Here is a 21,879-nt window from a genome sequence, read left to right as displayed (position 1 = left end):
ACATGTGAATCAAACAAAAAGGAGGTTCAGCAACCCCATAGAAGAAGCAAAGGAAGAACACGATATAGAGTTCACTCCACCACAGGTGACCGAACACCGGAACCAAAGGGAGGAGAGCCCAGTCACTGTGGGCAGTCCGGAGAGGCCTGAGGCACTGCAAACAGCAGACACTCAGGTCAGCGCCCAACAACCGGAGCCCCAACTTAGGCGCTCTACAAGGGAGCGTAAACCACCAGAGAGACTCAACCTGTGATCCCAATAAGACTTTGGGGGGGGAGGTGATGTCATGTATTCAACCAGCATTGTAACCCATGTATAAACTGACCTAAGTTGTACACCGTGAGAACACTGACCACTAGGTGGGAGACACTCCTAACCTGGACCTTCAGGTATAAAAGGGGGAAGCTCCACCCACCTTCATCACTTCAGTGCTAAGGAATAAAGGACAGGTCACAGACTGACCTTCTCTCAAGCATGGGCCTTGTGTGCATTTATACTGTGTAGTAAGGACGTATCACAGCCTATTCATCCTTTCCTACTATGTATACCCTCGCATTTCTGGTATCATCCTTGTAAATCTTTTCTGCACCCCATCCAGTGGCTCTATATTCTTTTTATAATATGGCGACCAGAACCATACACAGTACTCCAAGTGTGATATGGTGTTGCCCATATCCCGAGAATGTCACTGTCCCTTCAAATATTGGCATCTGAATAACCCTGAGACATATGGCAGTTTCAGGGCAAAATAAGTGGCTCGCAACTGAATTAAAGTAAATAAATGAGTCCCTGTTTATCTCATTAATTGCTGTTGTTGAAGTTAATTAAAACTGGAGAGTAAAACAAGTGAAAGGAGTTACTTCCCTGCCTTATCAGAGCCTATTGCTTCTGGTGGATGAAAATATAGGACAGAAAATCAGCCAGAAATAAAGGAGAAAAAAATTCCAAATGCTGGTAAATACATAATGGGCCAATCATCATCTAAAAGAGAAAAGACAAGGTAACATTTTGGGTTTGAAATGAAGTGTTTGCGCATTAAACATGAAACTGTATTTTCGCATTATAGATGCTGATGGGCCTGTGTTGTATTTCTAACTTTTACTGTTGTTGTGGTTGGGATAAATCTGTACAACTCCTTTCATTTGTTTTACTCTGCTTTCTATAGCTCACTGCCACATCATATGGTGCAAATTAGCCAGTGAGCTACCTTTTTTCTGAATCTGTATCTGAATGCATGAAGCATCGTTAATAAGGTAGACGAATTAACAGCGCATACGGATATGATATAGTTGTGGAGACATGGTTGCAGGGTGACCAAGGTGACCAGGGTTGGGAACTGAATATTCAAGGATATTCAATATTTAGGAAGGACAGGCAAAAAAGGAAGAGGGGGTGGTGTGGCGTTGTTAGTAAAGGATGAAATCAGAGCAATAGTGAGACAGGATATTGGCTCAGAAAATCAAGATGTAGAATCAGTTTAGGTGGAGCTAAGGAGCACTAAGGGGCAGAAAACATTGGTGGGAGTTATCTATAGGCCTCCAAACAGTAGTAGTGTAGGGGACGGCATCAAACAGGAAATTAGAGATGCATGTAGCAAGGGTACGACAGTAATCGTAGGTGACTTTAATCTACATTTAGAATGGCCAAACCAAATTAGTAATAATACTGTGGCAGATGAATTCCTGGAGTGTGTACGAGATATTTTTTTAGACCAATATGTTGAGGAGCCTACTAGGGAACAGGCTATCGTAGATTGGGTATTGTGTAATGCGAAGGGGTTAATTAACAGTCTGGTTGTGTGGGTCCTTTAGGGAAGAGTGACCATAACATGTTTGAATTTCTTATTAAGATGGAAAATGAAGCAGTCCAATCCGAAACTAGGGTCCTAAATCTAAACAAAGGAAACCACAAAGGTATGAGGAATGAATTGACTATGATAGATTGGGAAGATTCATTTAAAGGCATGACGGTGGATAGGCAATGGCTAATATTTAAGGAACGAATGCATGAATTGCAACAGTTATACATTCGTTTCTGGCGTAAAAACGCAAAAGGAAAAGTGGCCCAACCATGGCTAACAAAAGAAATTAAGGATAGTATTAGATCCAAAGAGGAGTTATACAAAGTTGCCAGAAAAAGTAGCAAGCCTGAGGATTGGGAGCAGTTTAGAATTCAGCAAAAAAGGATCAAGAGATTGATTAAGAGGGGAAAAATAGAGTATGAGAGTAAACTTGCAAGGAACATAAAAACCAACTGCAAAAGTTTCTACAAGTTTGTAAAATGAAAAAGATTAGTGAAGACAAATGTAGGTCCTTTACAGACAGAAACGGGAGAATTTGTAATGGGGAACAAGGAAATGGCAGAGCAATTAAATAAATACTTCGGTTCTGTCTTCACTGGATACGTCCCAGAAATGCAAGGGTACCATGGGTCTAGTGAGCAAAAGGAATTAAAGGAAATGATAATTAGTAAGAAAATAGTGCTGGAGAAATTAATGGGACGAAAGGCAGATAAATCCCCAGGGCCTGATGATCTGCATCCCAGAGTACTAAAAGAGGTAGCCATGGAAGTAGTGGTATTGCATTGGTTGTCATCTTCCAAAATGCTATAGATTATGGAACAGTTCCTGCAGATTGGAGAGTGGCAAATGTAACCCCACTATTTAAAAAAGGAGGGAGAAAACGGGGAACTACAGATCGGTTAGCCCGATATCAGTAGTCGGGAAAGTGCTGGAGTCTATTATAAAGGATGTGATAAAGGCACACTTAGATAATATCAATGGGATTTATGAAAGGAAAATCATGTTTGACAAACATACTGGAGTTTTTTTGAGGATGTAACTGATAAAATAGATAAGGGAGAACCAGTGGATGTAGTGTATTTGGATTTTCAGAAGACCTTTGATAAAGTCCCATGTAAGAGGTTAGTGTGCAAAATTAAAGCACACAGGATTGGGGGTAATGTATTGGCATGGATTGAAAATTAGTTAATTGACATGAAACAGAGAGTAGGAATAAACAGGTCTTTTTCGGGGTGGCGGGCAGTGACTAGCGGGGGTACCACAGGGATCAGTGCTGGGCCCCAGCTATTCACAATATATATATATATATATATATATATATATATATATATATATAAATAAATGATTTGGATGAGGGAACCAAATGTAATATTTCCAAGTTTGCTGACAACACAAAACTAGGTGGGGATTGTGAGTTGTGAGGAGGATGTAAAGACGCTGCAAGGCGATTCAGATAGGTTGAGTGAGTGGGCAAACACATGGCAGATGCAGTATAATGTGGATAAATGTGAAGTTATCCAATTTGATAGGAAAAACATAGTACAAAGTATTATTTAAATGGTGATGGCTTGGGAAGTGTCGATGTACAGAGGGACCTGGGTATCCTTGTACACCAGTCATTGAAAGCAAACATACAGGTGCAGCAAGCAGTTAGGAAGGCAAATGGTATGTTGGTCTTCATTGCAAGAGGATTTGAGTACAGGAGCAAGGATGTTTTGCTACAGTTATACAGGGCCTTGGTGAGACCGCACCTGGAGTAGTGTGCGCAGTTTTGGTCTCCTTACCTATATACTTGCCATAGACGGAGTGCAGCGAAGGTTCATCAGATTGATTCCTGGGATGGCAGGACTGTCGTATGAGGAGAGATTGGGTCGACTAGGCCTGTATTCACTAGAGTTTAGAAGAATGAGAGGGGATAAAATTCTGACGGGGTTGGATAGACTGGATGCGGGGAGGATGTTTCCCCTGGCTGGGAAGTCTAGAACAAGAGATCACAATCTCAGGATACGGGGTAGGAAATTTAGGACTGAGATGAGGAGAATTTTTTTCACTCAGGAGGGTGGTGAACCTGTGGAATTCTCTACCACAGAAGGCTGTGGAGGCCAAGTCACTGAATATATTTAAGAGGGAGATAGATAGATTTCTAGAAACAAAAGGCATCAAGGGATATGGGGAAAAAGCAGGAATATGGTGTTGAGATAATGGATTAGCCATGATCATATTGAATGGTGGTGCAGACTCGAAGGGTTGAATGGCCTAATACTGCTCCTGTTTTCTATGTTTCTATGTTTTTTGGTCTCTCCTTTTTCTCCCTTGCCCTCCTGTCCTGAAGGCACTGAGTCTTTCTTCAGATAGGGGTCACAGTCTAAGGATAAGGGGTAAGCCATTTAGAACCGAGATGAGGAGAAACTTCTTCACCCAGAGAGTGATGAACCTGTGGAATTCTCTACCACAGAAAGTTGTTGAGGCCAATTCACTAAATATATTTAAAAAGGAGTTAGATGTAGTCCTTACTACTAGGGGGATCAAGGGGTATGGCGAGAAAGCAGGAATGGGGTACTGAAGTTTCATGTTCAGCCATGAACTCATTGAATGGCGGTGCAGGCTTGAAGGGCCAAATGGCCTACTCCTGCACCTATTTTCTATGTTTCTATACAGTTGCTCTCTGGTACTTTGTCCATTCTTTGTATTTGAATCTAAATGGTTAGTTGGCAGGATATTTGACAGAGGAATGCATGAGAACTGAGCTCAATTTTGTCTGTGTACATGTGTTTTGAGCAGGAAGTATGGACAGTTACTCACTGGATAAACTCACCGAGACTTTGCGGGAAGCTCCTGATGGCTATCTTTTAGCAATTCTGATTGTTTGTGCCTTACTTCAAGTCTTATAACATCAAATTATTTCCCAAGAATTTCAAATAACTCATATATAATGTAATTATTCTGGGGGGGGGGAGGGGCGGGGGTGGTTAAACATTGCGAAATAAAAACAAGGTCATTTTTTAAAGTTCCAACATCATCAATCAGGCATTCCTATAATTAGTACATTTTACACACTAACCACTGCAGAAACAATAGGACCAGATAATTTTTTTAAACCAGTTTTCTTCACCCGACACTATCTTCTTACCCTTATGGTCTTATTATTCCACAATATCACACGAGCCCCATTGCTTTTTTTTTTACTCTTCCAAATTTACAGGTGGTCCCTGCAGCCCCCTCCCCTCACCAAGCCATGTACATAGTCCAAAAAATAAATTATTCATAGAAGAACCCAGGAAATGTGACCATTAGGGAGGGAAAAGCAGTATGGATCAAGGGACAATGATCAGGAGCAAGAACCCTGGCTGATTTTAACCCTCCCTTGCCCAGCTGCACACAATTGCAGAGGCCCAATGGCTGAGACCTGCTTACACAGAACAGACCAGGATTCAAATCTGGCACTGCACCACACATTACATTTACTAAGCTGCCCATTAGGGAGCTTCTCAGTCACCATATCTACGAATGCACTGAATCAAACGTCCGACAGGCAGACTTAGCTCAGCAAACAGTGGGTCAAGTTTTCAGGGAATATGCAGAGTGGGAACCAGATGTTTCCTCAGTTTGGCAGGGAAAACTTAGAAGGCGATTGGCTGCATCACTCAAGCATCCAGAAGACAGTCACAAAACAACACTCTTGGAGAACAGGTTGCCTGCCTTCCTGCCTAGAAATGGAGTAAAACTGCATTCATGCCATTGCAGTCAGATGGAATAGTCAGTTCTAGTCAGTCAGTATGGACAGGGGTCCAAAGCCTGTCTATGAAGACTCACCTCATTCCAGTTTGGTTCCATTGTGTCCCTGTAGACTCTCGTCTTTGCCTTGTTGACAAAGTAGCCAAATGAATCTACTTCTAATGTACAGTATAAATCTGTTCAAAACAAGAAAAACAAATCTAGACATAATAATTACACAAGACATCTGGATAAGAAGTGCTGCCTGTTAAATAAAACTAGTTGGTGCAGCGAGTTGCAAAATAGATTACAAACATATGAAAAGAGAGAAAAGCCAGTCAGGCCCAACAATTCTCATTATACAGTGCAACCTCCCACAACCACCATTCCTAGTTATTATCAGTGCTAATTCCTGGGGAAGCAAAATGGAAAATAAGAGCCTGTGGCCAATGTCAGGAGAACCTTAGGAACCTGCAGGAATCATGCATGCTTTTGCTGCCTTTGTGGTGAACTATTCCACATGTTCACCTCATGACGAAGTTCGATTTTAAAGGTGTATTAATCTTTTCTCCTCTAATTTAAAATCCACGTTATGTTAATGCCCCAGAAATTGTGGTCGCAGGCTTCCTGCGGGCGGATACCTCTGACCGAACTTTCTTTTACAAAATTACCTGGTGGTCCCGGAGGAACATAGACTTGTGGTCCGAGACTTCCATTCTCAGTCCAGCGTATGGGCCCAATATCCCAGGAACGTATGGGTCCTGGGATCATGTGGCCTGGACTATCAATGAACATGGAGTATTTTCATTGATAATGGGAGCTCCCTTTGTAATGGGAGCTCCCATGCTGACTCTGTTTGATTGTATCATGCTTTTCCAAATGTCCCGCTACAGCTTCCTGAATAATGGACTCCAGCATTTTCCCAACAACAGATGTTAGGCTAACTGGTCTATGGTTTCCTGCTTTTTGTCTGCCTTCTTTTTTTAAATAGGGGCATTACATTTGCAGTTTTCCAATCCGCTGGGACCGTCCCAGAATCCAGGGAATTTTGGTAGATTACAACTAATGCATCCATTATCTCTGCAGCCACTTCTTTTAAAACCCTAGGATGTAAGCCATCAGGTCCAGGGAACTTGTCTGCCTTTAGTCCCATTATTTTACCAAGTACTACTTCATTAGTAATAGTGATTGTATTAAGTTCCTCTCTCCCTATAGCCCCTTGATTATCCACTATTGGGATGTTTTTAGTGTCGTCTACCGCGAAGACCGACACAAAATATTTGTTCAACGTCTCTGCTATTTCCCTGTTCTCCATTATTAATTCCTCAGTCTCATCCTCTAGGGGACCAACATTTATTTAGCCACTCTTTTCCTTTTTATGTACCTGTAGAAACTCTTACTATCTGTTTTTATATTTTGTACTAGTTTACTCTTCCCTCTCTATCGTTTTTTGAGTCGTTCTTTGCTGGCTTTTAAAAGTTTCCCAATCCTCTGACCTCCCACTAGTCTTGGCCACATTGTATGCCCATGTTTTCAATTTGATACCCTCCCTTATTTAGCCACGGATGGTTATCCCTTCTCTTACAGACTTTCCTTCTCATTGGGATATATTTTTGTTGCGAGTTATGAAATATCTCCTTAAATGTCTGCCACTGCTCATCAACCGTCCCATACTTTAATCTATTTTCAAAGTCCACTTTAGCCAACTCTGCCCTCATACCTTTGTAGTCTCCTTTATTTAAGCTTAGGATCCTGGTTTGAGAACCAACTTTCTCACTCTCCAACTGAATTTGAAATTCAACCATGTTATGGTCACTCATTCCTAGAGGATCTTTTACTACGAGATCATTTATTAATCCTGCCTCATTACACAGTACCAGATCTAAGATAGCCTGCTCCCTGGTCGGTTCCACAATATACTGTTCTAGATACACTATATGAACTCTTCGTCAAGGCTAACCTGGCCAATTTGCTTTGTCCAATCAATATGAAGGTTAAAATCGACCATGATTATTGCCGTTCCTTTATTACAAGCCTCTATTATTTCTTGATTTATACTCTGTCCAACAGTGTAACTACTGTTAGGGGGCCTATAGACTATGCCCACCAGCAACTTTTCCCACTTATTATTCCTTATCTCCACCCAAACTAATTCAACATCCTGATCCTTTGAGCCAATATTGTTTCTCATGAATGCACTGATCTCATCCTTTATTAACAGTGCTACCCCACCTCCTTTTCCTTTCTGCCTGTCCTTCCGAATTGTTAAATACCCCTGAATATTTAGTTCCCAATCCTGGTCACCTTGCAACGTCTCTGTAATGGCTATCAGATCATACCCATTGTATCTATTTCTGCCGTCAACTCATCTATTTTGTTACGAATGCTACCTGCATTTATACAAAGAGCGTTTAAATTTTTTTTTAACCATTTTTTTCCTGCTTGTTTCCTCTGTCCTTCAAATTCACTTTCTACATTTTTTGCTTTCTAATTCCAGCTTTACTCCCCTCCCTACTGAACCTATTCTCCGGTTCCCATCCCCCTGCCAAGCTAGTTTAAATCCTCCCCAACAGCACTAACAACACCCCCCCACCCCATCCCCACCAAAAGAGGATATTGGTCCCGGCTCCCCCAGCTTGTCCGGCTTGTACAGGTCCCACCTCCCCCAGAAGCAGTTCCAATGCCTCAGTAATCTAAAGCTCTCCTTCCTACACCATCTCTCCAGCCACGCATTTATCTGCTCTATCATCCTATTTCTGTATTCACTAGCTCGTGACACCGGGAGTAATCCGGAGATTACTACCTTTGAGGTCCTACTTTTTAATCTCTCTCCTAGCTCCCTAAACTCTGCCTGCAGGACCTCATCCCTCTTCCTACCTATTTCATTGGTCCCAATATGGACCACGACCTCTGGCTGTTCACCCTCTCCCCCCAGAATGCCCTGCAGCCGCTCGGTGACATCCTTGACCCTGGCAACATACCATCCTCAAGTCACGTCTGCGGCCCTGACTATTGAATCCCCTACCACTGTAGCTCATCCACTCTTCTTCCTCCCTCCCGCCCCGCCGCCCGCCCCCCACCCCCCCGCCCCCCCCCCCCCCCCCCCCACCCTGTGCAGCAGAGCTACCCGTGGTGCTGTGGGCTTGGCTCTGGCTGCACTCCCCAGAGGCACTGTCACCCCCACCGGTACTCAGAAGAGAATACCGGTTAAAGAGCGAGACGGACTCAGGGGACTCCTGCACTACCTGCCTAGTCCTCCTCTCTGTCTTCCCACTTATCCATCACCCCCACTTCACTGACCTACCTTGGCTCTCCATCTCCTAATGCATTAAATTCAAAATCCTTTTTCTCATCTAAATATCCCTCCATGGCCTTGCCCTATCCCATCTGTACAATCTCCTCCAGTCCTATATCCCCTCCTCCACACCAGTCAACCTTCTGTGCATCTCCCTCTTCCTTTTTTCCCCATTGCTGAGAGTATTTAAGCACTTCTGTCCTATCTTTTCAAATCCCTCCCTAAACCAGTTTGCCTTCCCACTTTTAAAAACCTCAAGATTCAACTTTTGATCAAGTTCCCAGTCACCCTTCTTGACTCAAGAACTGATTTCATTTCACCTTTTTATGAAGTGCCTTCGGACATGACTTTTATTAAAGGAACGCTGTAAATGCAAGTTGCTGTTGATTTGAAAGGATATGGGTTTAACTGGTCGTGGTACGGATAAGGTGGAAAGCCTGTTGCTAGAGATTAGAGATACAAGAAGGAAAGTAACTAAGGATGTCTGCTATAGACCACCAGCACAGGACGAGAGACTGGGTCAAGACTTTATAGTCAAATAAGTGAAGTGTTCACAGAGGCAAATGCAGCTGGGTCACTTCAATGCACCAGAGATAGATTTGGAAATCAACAAGGGGACAAGGAGAATGAAAACATGATCCTGCACACAATACTGGACTGTTACATGGAGCATTCAAGTAGGGACACTATTGGACTGCATGACAAGCAACAATCAGGAAATGTTAATACAAGTCAGAGAGCACATTAGTGACAGAGAACACAATATGATGGAGTTTAAGGTTAGCCTCATGATGATAGATTTTCAGAATGTGAGGTGAGCTTAATCAGTGCTTTTAGGAGGGGAAAAATGAGGAGAAAACATGGATCATGTTTAGAAACACTATACACGGAATACAGAACAAGTACATAGCACGAGAAAAGAAAAGTTACAGAGGGAAAAGATTGTTGTGGGCAGCACTGAAAATAATGTGGGGATAGGGCAAAAAATGTGAAGTATAAAACCACAGATAGCATGATGAAAGGAAGAAAGTAGCTGTCAATGTAGCGGCATTGACACAACAAGGAGTCACGAGCAGGGTACACAGAGGTAATGGTGAGTATATAAATAATTTGGAATTAGGACACCAACTAAGTTTTCAGATGACAACCAAAATGGAAGAGGATGGGTTCAAAATAGGGAACAGGTAAAGTAAATACAAAGGGATATAGATAAATCAAGAAGTTGGCTGATGAGTAGCCAATAGTATTTAGTATTTAAAGTGGACAAATACAAAGTAATGAGAAGGGTAATCAATAGTGGGACTGTGAACTAAATGGCTCTAGGCTACAGGATACAACACAAGAGAAGGATCCGGTGGTAAAGAAAAAGAAAGATAGACTTGCATTTACATAGTGCCGTTCATAACCTCAGAATGTCCCAAAATGCTTTATAGACAACGTAGTACTGTTCTGAAGTGTAGTCACTGTTCTAATGTTTGGAAATGTTGCAGCCAATTTGTGCACAACAATGTCCCACAAACAGTAATGAAATAAATTATCTAACCATCTGTGCTTTTAATTGTTGAATTACCTAATTAAATTACCTAACTATCTGTGCTTTTAGGTGTTGGTTGAGGGATAAATATTGGTCAGGACACTGGGAAGAACTCCTCTGCTCTTCTTCAAAATCGTGCCATGGGATCTTTTAGGTCATCTGACAGAAGGAGCCTCCGACACATGCAGCACTCCCTCAGTACTGCATTGGAGTGTCAGCTTAGATTTTGTGCTCAAGTCTCTGGAGTGGGACTTGAACCCACATCTTCTGGTGGTGATCCAAGTCTCTCTCTTTACTCGCAGAAATTGCTCACCATGGCAAATAGCTCCAAGACCAAATGACACTAGTTCAAAACTACGATGTTAGATGTAAGAAGTCTAATAGATTTGCAGAATAAGTTATCAGAAAAGACCACTGACATGGATTGTACCTGGAGAAAGGTTTGAAGGATATGGTAAGAAGGTGGGACTGATCTATCAATACGTTAGGGCTTTGGGTCTAATGGCTATCCTCTGTTCCTAAAAATTCTTACATTGCAAGTAGGGGCTCACCACTAAAATAAATTAAATAAAACCCACTTAAAATCTAGTTATCAAAACATTATGAATGAAGACTTTTTTTTGTTTAATAATATTGTTATATCTGCATATTATGAAATGTTTTGTGTCTATAATATAATATTGGCCCAGATTTTGCTGCAATAACAGCGAGGTAACAGTGCTCACCCTTATTACAGGGTAAATTTGACAGTAGCTTCTGGCGTCTGCACATATGCTGTTAAACTCGGAAATCAGAAGTTGTTGTCTGAGATACCCAGCTTCTCCACCGGGTGTGCTGTTGCAGTCCTCACTGATAGACTTGGAGATCAAGATCATTAAAATGTCATGGACAGGAACAGAAAATAATTAAAAAGGCTAATGGAATGCTGGCCTTTATATCTAGAGAACTAGAATACAAGGGGGTAGACGTTATGCTGCAGCTAAACAAAGCCCTGGTTTACCAATTAAAAAGTATTCTGTTCTATTGTTTTTTTAGGTTCAAAGTGGATGACCTCACATTTGTCTATATTGAAATCCATTTGCTACAGTTTTGCCCATTCACTTAATCTATTAATGGGGTAGAAATCCCGACGTCCTGGGCCCTTATGAAGTTTCTACCGACCCGGGAAGGCATTGGAAAAGACAGTTTTCAGTGCGCAATGCGCATGCGCTGAAAACCCGCTTTTCCGATCTATCAAGCTGGAGCTTGACAGATGATTCACAGATCGGGAGCGAGGACATTTGTACGGGCAAGATTGCGGGATTTACTCATATCTTACCCAGCAATTGTCCTCAAAAATCTTGCGCCTGAAGAAGCTGGCACATAGCCTACTTTTACAGGCTCAAGTGTTTAAAAACACACAAACACAATAAAATTAAATAAAACAATCATATTGTATTGTTAAAAGCTCTGCCCACAAAGGTAAGTTTATTTTTAACCCGAATCACAAAACTTTAAAAAAAAATCAGAAATATATTGTTTTTTTTCTAAGGCATTTATTAACTTTAATTTCAATTAATTTTAATTATGTGAGGTCAGTTTTTATTTTTTGTTAGTGTGTGTTTGTTTTTTTCCCCATAAATAGCACTGAGAACTGGTAGATACACGAGTCTCAGTGCTATTAATGGAGACCACCTACCTGATTGGCTGAACAGTCACATGTGACTGCATCTTCTGCATGGGAACCCTCCGGACGGGAGCGCGCTTCGCAGCGTGGGAAGAGAGGCCTCCCCACCGGAATCCAGGGTGCCTCCGAGACCACCAGATACTTTCGTAAAAAATCTTCGGTCAGAAGGCAATTGCCCGCGGGAAGCCTCCAACCGGAATTTTCAGATGGGCTAAAAATTCCACATTTAAGAATAGCAGCATTTTTTGGCACTATTTGCGAATAACGGACATTTTTTAATGCCGAAATAACGACAAAAAAGTAAGGCCTAAGTTGCAGCAAAAGTTTTTTTAAAAATGTTGGCGTAGCGATAAAATATACCCGTTTTTGAGGATGGAGATAAATATTTTTGTGTTAAAAATAACACCAGTTCTATGCATGCGCAAAAAAAGAAAGAAAAAAAAAAATTGCCCGTTTTTCATGTGATGGGTGTGCCCATGCATACGCAGTACACTTCCTGGTCTGGATCAGCCATTGTTAAAGACCATTGAAAAAGTTTCAGGAGATTTGAGAGTACCTCCACATAGGAGCTGCAAAACAAAAAATGGGAGTCTGATTTGGAAAGGAAAAGGACCAGGAAGTTTAACCAAGATACCAATGAGGCCCTGGTAGGCGCTGTGGATAGAGGATGGAGTCAGGTTGGCAAGAAGGGTCCTGGTAAACTTAAACCAGCAGCAATAGCTCAAGCTTGGGGATGCATTGCAGAGCAGGTTTCCTCAGTGGGGTCCATCAGGAGGACTGGCCAGCAGTGCCGGAAAAAGTGGGAGGACCTTTGCTAAGCAGTTCGAGTAAGTAATATTTTTATTTATGCACTACAATTACTTGAATGGTAAATGTGTGTGCCATGACAGCAGAAGGCCCCACTCTTAAAAATTTCTACTGCCATCTTTGCAGAAGAAGGTGTCTGACAACCACCGAGAGCGGACGAAAACTGGTGGAGGTCCGCCAAAACTGCACCCACTAACAGCCTTGGAAAGTAGAATTGCAGGTCTTAGTGGTGGGTCCCAAAGATCGACCACCTGTGCGGATGCTGGGCCCAGGTTGCGGAGAGGGTAAGTCCTGCAAAGTCCAGTCTGGGTTGGCACAAGTGGACTACGCTTCAGTTTATATGATGTACTGTCATTTGTTGTGGTCCTTCAAATGAGCCTGCGCTCTGTGAACCTACTCACGTCCCCTCCTCTGCTGCTAACCATCCGTCTGTTGTGTTATATTTTGCAGATGTTTCACAGACACCCAATAATGAAGAAGACTCCACCACCTCGCCACAAGCAGAAGTGGATGAGCCCGACGATCTTGGCCATACTGAACAAGTTCTATATGGCGATCAGGAGGATGAGGAGGAGGAGAATGAGAAGCAGCAGGAGGCCGACAATATTTTTCATGGGGGGGGGGGGGTGGAATGGAAAAGAGGAGGATCAGACGGTGGTATTGCAATTGGAGGAGGTGCAAGCTACGGATGTACCATGCGTTTTCAACAGCTCTACGCGCGGGGGGTCATTTCTGGGTTGTCCACCCTACGAGGTCGCAGGTCCCAGTGGGTTGCAGGAAAGCACACTCAGGGCAGCAGCAGCAGGCCCATCTGTACGGAGGAGGAGGAGACCTGAATAGCTCTCTCCTGAAATGCAGGCTCCACAGGAGGTGGTACAGCTCATGGGAATGAGTGGAGAGTATTCAGCTTACAAAATCTCTCCTTGAGGCCATGGGTGGGATCATGGGAGAAATAGCAGCACTATCTGCTGACATAAGGGAGCGCACATTGGGAGGATTAGCAGCACTATCTGCAGGCATGTCGGAGATCGTCGCTGCAACACGGAAACACACCCAGGCTGTCATTGCCCAGCGGCAATCGACGGTATCAAGTGATGCTATTCCCACTCCAATCCCCAGACCAACCTCAACAGGTAGTGTGCTGGTTGATCCACAGGCCGAAGAGGCCAAACCTGGGCCTTCCGGATTGCCGTATTCTGGGTCTGTCCCCCAACAAGCGAAGCACCGTACCCGAGACACTAAGAAAAACCTTGAGCTCACCGGGAAATGGCCTAAGGCTAAGGAAACGGCCAAGGCTAGTAGCAAGTCCAAGAAGGGCGCGAGCAAGAAGGGCACGCAGCGCGGCAGTTTTTAAATAGGGGTGGGGGAGAGATGGCTGCAGCTGACATTTGTTTGCTGTTGTTGTTTCGCTGTTCTTTTATTATTATTTAAGTGATGTTAATTTAAAAGTTTAAAGTTTAATATAAAATGTTTTATTAAAGTTAAGTACAAGTGTACAAATGTTTAATAGACTGCAAATTATTTTTTCAACTAAACCAAACTTATGCAGTGTTTCATGATAATGCTGTCGAATAAGCCTTCTTAAATGATAATCCAGGATAACATAAGCACTCACCGCATATGGCAAAGATAGAATAGACTCCATTCTTTAAATGTCATTAAATGCCCTTAAATGTCCCTAAAAACGCATTATAAACTCCCTGCAAAGAAGCTCCGTTTTCCAAGCTGGTGCCGTTACTGCCAATTTCAATCGGACTCGACCAGGTAAGGCAAGCTTTTTCAAATTGGTATTTAACACTGTCCTTATTGGGGAAACTCTCAAAAACGGCGTGATCGTTGGTTTCAACGCCGAGTGACGCCACAAAAATGTTTCTCAAAAAAAAAAATCGGCCCTTATTTTTTTTTTTTTTTAAGGACGGCATTACACCACTGGCGTAACTAGCAAAATGTCCTTACATTTATTTAGCTCCAAAAAAAATCTTCTGGTGCCACAAAATGGAGCTAAATCGATCATTACAGTGGTGAATTTCTAGCCCAAAGGGTGGTAGAAATTTGGAACTCTTTTCTGCAAACCGCCATTGATGCTAGGTCAATTGTTAACTTTAAATCTGAGATTGATAATACATTTTGGTTAAAAAAAATGTTAAGAGATATGGAGCAAAGGCGGGTATATGGAGTTAGTTTGCAGATCAGCCATGATCTCATTGAATGGTGGGACCAGCTTGAGGGGTTAAATGGCCTATTCCTGTTCCTATGTTCTCTTCATCTTCATATACTTATTTAGATTCCCATTAAATGTATCTATAATATTCACCTCAAACACTCCCTGTGGTAGTGAGTTCCACATTCTCACCAGTCTCTATGTAAAGAAATTACTTCTCAATTTCCTATTTGATTTCTTGGTGACTATCTTATATTGATTGTCTCTAGTTTTGCTCTTCCCCACAAGTGGAAACACTATGTGTCAACACCTTTAATAATTTTAAAACCTCTATTAGGTCATCTTTCAGCCTTCTCATTTCAAGAGAAAAGAGGCCCAGTCTGTTCATCCTTTCCAGAGAGGTATAACCTTGTAGTTCTGGTATCATCCATGTAAATCGTTTTACACCACCTCCAGTGCCTCTATATCCTTTTTAATGCCCCAATCTTTATTTTGCTTCCTGTACAAAGATCTAAATGTAATTTATATATTTTTTTTACTTCTCTGGTTTTCAGTCTGCATGTCTGAGTAAGGATTCTTCAATCTGATTCAACCTGCTCACAAATCTCCTGTAGAGGGCGCCGCACTAAGTCTCTGGGCGACTGTGAACAGCGAAAACCATTCCTTTGCGGCTCAGAGCAAAATCCGGGCCATTATATTTTTACAAGACCGTCATATTGTTCTGAACTTTTAATGTTGCTAATGAGTCCATGCTAGCCAAGTTAAACCGGGACCAAAATTTAGAATTCAGCAGAGGACAAAGGGTTTAATTAGCAGGGGGGGGGGGGGAGGAGGGGGGAAATAAGAGTGTGAGAGGAAGCTTGCAGGGAACACAAAAACTGACTGCAAAAGCTTCTATAAGATATGTGAAGAGAAAAAGATTAGTGAAAACAAATGTAGGTCCCTTGCAGTCAGAATCAGGTCAATTTATAATGAGGAACAAAGAAATGGCAGATCAATTGAACAAATACTTTGCTTCTGCCTTCACTAAGGAAGACACAAATAACCTTCTGGAAATACTAGGGGACCGAGGATCTAGTGAGAAGGAGGAACTAAAGGCAATCCTTATAGTCAGGAAATTGTGTTAGGGAAATTGATGGGATTGAAGGCCGATAAATCCCCAGGACCTGATAGTCTGCATCCCAGAGTACTTAAGGAAGTGGCCCTAGAAATAGTGGATGCATTGGTGGTTATTTTCCAACATTCTATAGACTCTATAGGGTAGCTAATGTAACCCCACTTTTTAAAAAAGGAGGGAGAGAAAACAGGGAATTATAAAGCCTGACATCAGTGGTGGGGAAAATGTTGGAATCAATTATTAAAGATGTAATAGCAGCACATTTGGAAAGCAGTGACAGGATCGGTCCAAGTCAGCATTGATTTACGAAAGGGAAATCATGCTTGACAAATCTAGAATTTTTTGAGGATGTAACTATTGGAGTGGACAAGGGAGAACCAGTGGATGTGGTGTATTTGGACTTTCAAAAGGCTTTTGACAAGGTCCCCCACAAGAGATTAGTGTGCAAAATTAAAGCACATGGTATTGGGGGTAATGTATTGAAGTTGATAGAGAACTGGTTGGCAGACAGGAAGCAAAGAGTAGGAATAAATGGGTCCTTTTCAGAATGGCAGGCAGTGACTAGTGAGGTACCGCAAGGTTCAATGCTGGGACCCCAGCTATATACAATATACATTAATGATTTAGACGAAAGAATTGAATGTAATATCTCCAAGTTTGCAGATGACTCTAAGCTGGGTGGCAGTGTGAGCTGTGAGGAGGATGCTAAGAGGCTGCAGGATGACTTGGACAGGTTAGGTGCATGGGCAAATGCATGGCAGATGCAGTATAATGTAGATAAATGTGAGGTTATCACTTTGGTGGCAAAAACAGGAAGGCAGATTATCTCAATGGTGACAGATTAGTAAAAGGGGATGTGCAACGAGACCTGGATGTCATGGTACATCAGTCATTGAAAGTTGGCATGCAGGTACAGCAGGCGGTGAAGAAGGCAAATGGCATGCTGGCCTTCATAGCGAGAGGATTTGAGTATAGGAGTAGGGAGGTCTTACTGCAGTTGTACAGGGCCTTGGTGAGGCCACACCTTGAATAGTGTGTGCAGTTTTGGTCTCCTAATCGGAGGAAGGGCATTCTTGCTATTGAGGGAGTATAGCGAAGGTTCACCAGACTGATTCCCGGGATGGCAGGACTGACATATAAAGAAAACCTGGATCGACTAAGCTTATATTCACTGGAATTTAGAAGAATGCGAGGGGAATCTCATAGAAACATATAAAATTCTGATGGGATTGGACAGGTTAGATGCAGGAAGAATGTTCCCGATGTTGGGGAAGTCCAGAACCAGGGGTCACAATCTAAGGATAACAGATAAGCCATTTAGGACCGAGATGAGGAGAAACTTCTTCACTCAGAGAATTGTGAACCTGTGGAATTCTCTACCACAGAAAGGCCAGTTCATTGGATATATTCAAAAGGGAGTTAGATATGGCCGTTACAGCTAAAGGGATCAAGGGGTATGGAGAGAAAGCAGGAATGGGGTACAGAAGTTGCATGATCAGCCATGATCATATTGAATGGTGGTGCAGGCTCAAAGGGCCGAATGGTCTACTCCTGCACCTATTTTCTATGTTTCTACGATGTCTTTCAGCAACCACAACCCGAAATTGTACTTTTCAGCTCACCCAACCGTGTCTAGCCTCCCCAACATTGTTCCCTGACTGAAAGTGTCCGCCTAATTTTAATGTTCGTATCGCTGGGAGTGTGAGACCTGATGTAGCATGTGACTTTCTGTTGCATGGTCCTGTATGATTCCTGCGCAAAAGCATGAAATTTAGGCAATTAAAACTAAAGGCTGATTTTCCTTAAATTTACAGAACATTGAATATTTTGCTGTATAAATAAATTTAAAGACAGGCAGCTAAGAAGGGACACAAAGAATGAGAGAGAAAAAGAGAGGGATACAGAAAGAATTAGAGGCATGACAACCAAAACAGTTATGGAATGAGAATTGACCAATGAGTTACATTGTAATATGCACAAATAATGGTAAATTATAGATATAAGTAAGATAAAGATGGAATATTAGCTTTCCCAATGGTCCAGTGGGTAAAGGCATCATTAAGTGTAGCAATAAGACAAGATTTGATTCCTAGTCTCTGCTCTAAGCCAAGGCCACAATTCTAAGAGCTACAATTGGCCCAATCACTGCTGGGCTAGAGAGAGATGAAGATCTTAGAGTTAATGCTCCTAATTGTTATCCTGGAAACCTACTTGAATGTGGACATCAGATGAGGAGAGAACCAGATTTTGCTGTGATGCCTCTATAGTTGAAAAGCTGACTCTCACTAAGGATTTACACATGTAAAACTGCCATTTGAGTAAGGTACTAGAGTCCTGCTGGCACCCATGGAACTGAACACAAACAAGTATCAACACTACAGGAGAAGGGCGCAAAAGACTTAATATTGTAGTGATGGCATGTTCATGGCCAGCCTTCAATAATAAAACACACAAAAAAACAAAAATATCCTAATGAGCAAATGAACTTTAATAATGCAAGAGACTATCTAAATTCCTTGATTAGATTACTGACTTCCAATCACTCCCTGGTATCCACATACATTACCATTTCATAATCTTTTCCAGACACCCATTATTTTCTATTTACTAGCATTTGTAATTTACAATTGATGATTTTTCTAGATGTCGCAAGACAGAATTATGCGTATTGTAAAACTAGCAGAAGGAGCTCAGTATTCACAAACTAAAAAGGATTTAAGCATGAGCAACAGTAAATGCTTATTGACTTACTTGATATCTGTTTGAATCCAGTGGCTGAGTGGACGATTACATTCAGGAACCCATAGAGGCCAGGAGATTCATCATCTGTGGGCAGCAAAGCGACAGATTAGTGAATTGTATGTCAGCAGCAGACAGCTGCACCACTGTAATTAGCTCTTATCTTTCATCATTATTATTACTTGAATAAATAAACCCATTTGGTATTGATTGGTTTGCCTGGTCAGATTGATTAAAAAGCCGCCTGTCAAAAGTAGCTCGTTCTTTTCAGAGTATTTAATTAAACAGAAAGTGCACTGGGATTAAAAAGCCACCTGCTGACAAGGCCGCAGACAGCTGTACAACAAATAATCAGAAATATTTATGAATCTTACACCAGAATCATTTTTAAGATGTATTTACTATGCATATGGATGGCTATCATCCATTCTTAAATGAAAATATCAATTGTGTGTATCACATTTCACTTTAAAGTCATTGCTTAGCCACAAGTGCTTACCCTTCTCCTGTTGAATAACATCAACATAATATGGATAAAGCAAGTGCACTGACTAATTAGTGCTTTGAGGATTTAGGTCTTTGTTCCATGCTTGCTACAAAATGTTAGTCAATGGGACAGAGTACAATCACCTTCAATGTAGATATACAGAAGTATTTTCAGGGCTTCCCTTTTCTTTTGCATATGCAGGCTATATATACCCAATAAATTATTTCAGCCAAGACAACAGGATTTCCCGATGCTGTCAAAGTCCCTTCTTGATTGTGAGGAAGACGACCAAATAGTAAAAACATGCTTCTGTACTGAACGTCATCTGCATCAACATCTTAGCTGAAAACTCTATATACTGAGGCAACTGGTGCTGCCATTCTGTGCCTCTGATGGAACCACCTTTCAAAGGATAATGGCGTGTTCACGAGCACAATGCCAATACAGCTAGAGGTTTTATCGTTATTTATTGATGCTGTTCTCAGTACCTGTTCACCTGAGAGCTTAAATCTGTGCAGCTTTGGTGCATAATGACTAACTAGCGATTATCCCCAACTAGTGATCATCCCCCTTTGGGGGAGTAGTGTGAGGTAAATAGGCAGGGTTGAATCAGTAAATTGATGATATACCTGGTAATGTGACAGATTTAATAGTTCAACACCTGAACCAGATTTAGCGTTTCAGGGTGTGGTTGGTAATTAACTAACCAAGCTGGCTATTGAAGAACCCCTGTGGCATAAACCTGTTACTCAGGCTGCATCCAAATGCCCTAATGGGTAAGATAGTTCTAGTTGTACAAGAAAGGGAAAGTTCACAGTGCTCAGTGATAGTAATTTGTATGCTTTTAGTAGAATAACCTCCAGCAGTAACCCTATTCACTCTTGGGGACCCCCAACAATTGACTCTCAACTTGCAGCTAAATTGTCAATGCTTGGCTAAGTTGGGTATGCCCCCACAGGTTGAGACTGTGCACTCCACAGGAGACGAATGGAAACTCTACTTATCTAAGTTCCTAAATAGTTTGGTTTGGGACTCTCTGAAGCATGGTGCTGGCTTTAGAAAAACTGCTATTTTGGAAACAAGCCAATTATCTGCATTTACAGGTCAACGCCAATATTTTCTTTTAACAGGATTTTTATGTAGAAGCCAAAATGACCCACTCTTCAAACCATGTACTCTCTAAATCAATCTTTGAGCCAACACAACATTATAGGCTCCGAGTAGCTACTAATTTTATGTGAGAAGAATGGAATAATTAAGATAATAGCACTTCCATTTTACGTAATAGTTAAATCAAAACAGTGGCTTACATACAATGAAGTGACAGGACAGGGACCTGTCTGCAATTCCCCAAACACCGAGTTCTTGTTCCCGCCCACAATTACATCAAAAGATGTCCAGTATTAAATAAACATAATTTACATTACAATAGAAGAGGGCATAATAGAGTCTATAACATCGATCTGGGGAATGAAATGAGGTTGTTATTCTGGTTTGTTTTCTTTTTTTTCCGAGCTTTCCAGGCTACACATCAAGGTCAAGGGGGAAAACCTCCACATTTGCCACATCAATGGCAGGGCATTTCTCCACAGCTGCAAGACTGATAACTGCAAACTCAGAAATGTGGATGAAATCACAGATGCAAATCCGAGGCACTTTATTACAATATGCATTGGAGATGCAACCTGTTGAACAGTTCTTAATGGAGCTTTTGGTCTGGCCTGAATTAATAGCACACTGTTTGGACTCTCATCTAATAGTGGCTACAGATAGGTTGTTTTATACAGATGATGTTTCATACCTCTGGTCCATGGCCCATTGCTGTGGCATCACTCATAAGAACATAAGAAATAGGAGCAGGACTAGGCCATACAGCCCCTCGAGCCTGCTCCGCCATTTAATACGATCATGGCTGAAGATCAGTCCCTCAAAACTGTCACCAAGCTCATGGTCTACAGGGTAGTAATATCCGCCCTCCTGTATGGCTCAGAAATGTGAACCATGTACAGTAGACACCTCAAGTTGCTGGAGAAATACCACCAGCGATGTCTCCGCAAGATCCTGCAAATCCCCTGGGAGGACAGACGCACAAACGTTAGCGTCCTCGTTCAGGCCAGCATTGAAGCACTGACCACACTTGATCAGCTCCGCTATAGTTTGCATGCCAGACATGAGACTCCCAAAGCAAGCGCTCTACTCGGAACTCCTTCACAGCAAACGAGCCAAAGGCGGGCAGAGGAAACGTTACAAGGTCACCCTCAAAGCCTCCCTGATAAAGTGCGACATCCCCACTGACACCTGGGAATCCTTGGCCATAGACCGCCTTAAGTGGAGGGAGTGCATTCGGGAGGGCACTGAGCTCCTTGAGTATCGTCGCCGAGAGCATGCAGAAATCAAGCGCCGGCAGCGGAAGGAGTGTGTGGCAAACCAGTCCCACCCACCCCTTCCCTCAACGACTATCTGTCCGACCTGTGACAGAGACTGTGGTTCTCGTATTGGACTGTACAGCCACCTAAGAACACATGCTAAGAGTGGAAGCAAGTCTTCCTCGATCCCGA

The 21,879-nt window shown here is 42.2% G+C and overlaps 1 protein-coding gene across 4 annotated transcripts in view; it reads right to left on the bottom strand.

Annotated features, from left to right (window-relative positions):
• The window catches only part of LOC139268795 (breakpoint cluster region protein), a 905,198-nt gene that overhangs the window by 177,884 nt on the left and 705,435 nt on the right, over positions 1 to 21,879 (bottom strand). For all 4 annotated transcript variants that reach the window (XM_070887498.1, XM_070887499.1, XM_070887500.1 and 1 more), the window contains 2 exons: positions 18,847 to 18,921; positions 5,615 to 5,712 (listed from right to left, as the gene is read on the bottom strand). In XM_070887498.1, coding sequence (XP_070743599.1) covers positions 5,615 to 5,712; positions 18,847 to 18,921 — 173 coding nt within the window. The remainder of the gene's footprint in view (positions 1 to 5,614; positions 5,713 to 18,846; positions 18,922 to 21,879) is intronic.

This window comes from Pristiophorus japonicus, chromosome 8 (genome assembly GCF_044704955.1).
Source record: "Pristiophorus japonicus isolate sPriJap1 chromosome 8, sPriJap1.hap1, whole genome shotgun sequence".
Classification (NCBI taxonomy): domain Eukaryota; kingdom Metazoa; phylum Chordata; class Chondrichthyes; family Pristiophoridae; genus Pristiophorus; species Pristiophorus japonicus.
This window is presented reverse-complemented; position numbering and strand designations above follow the sequence as displayed.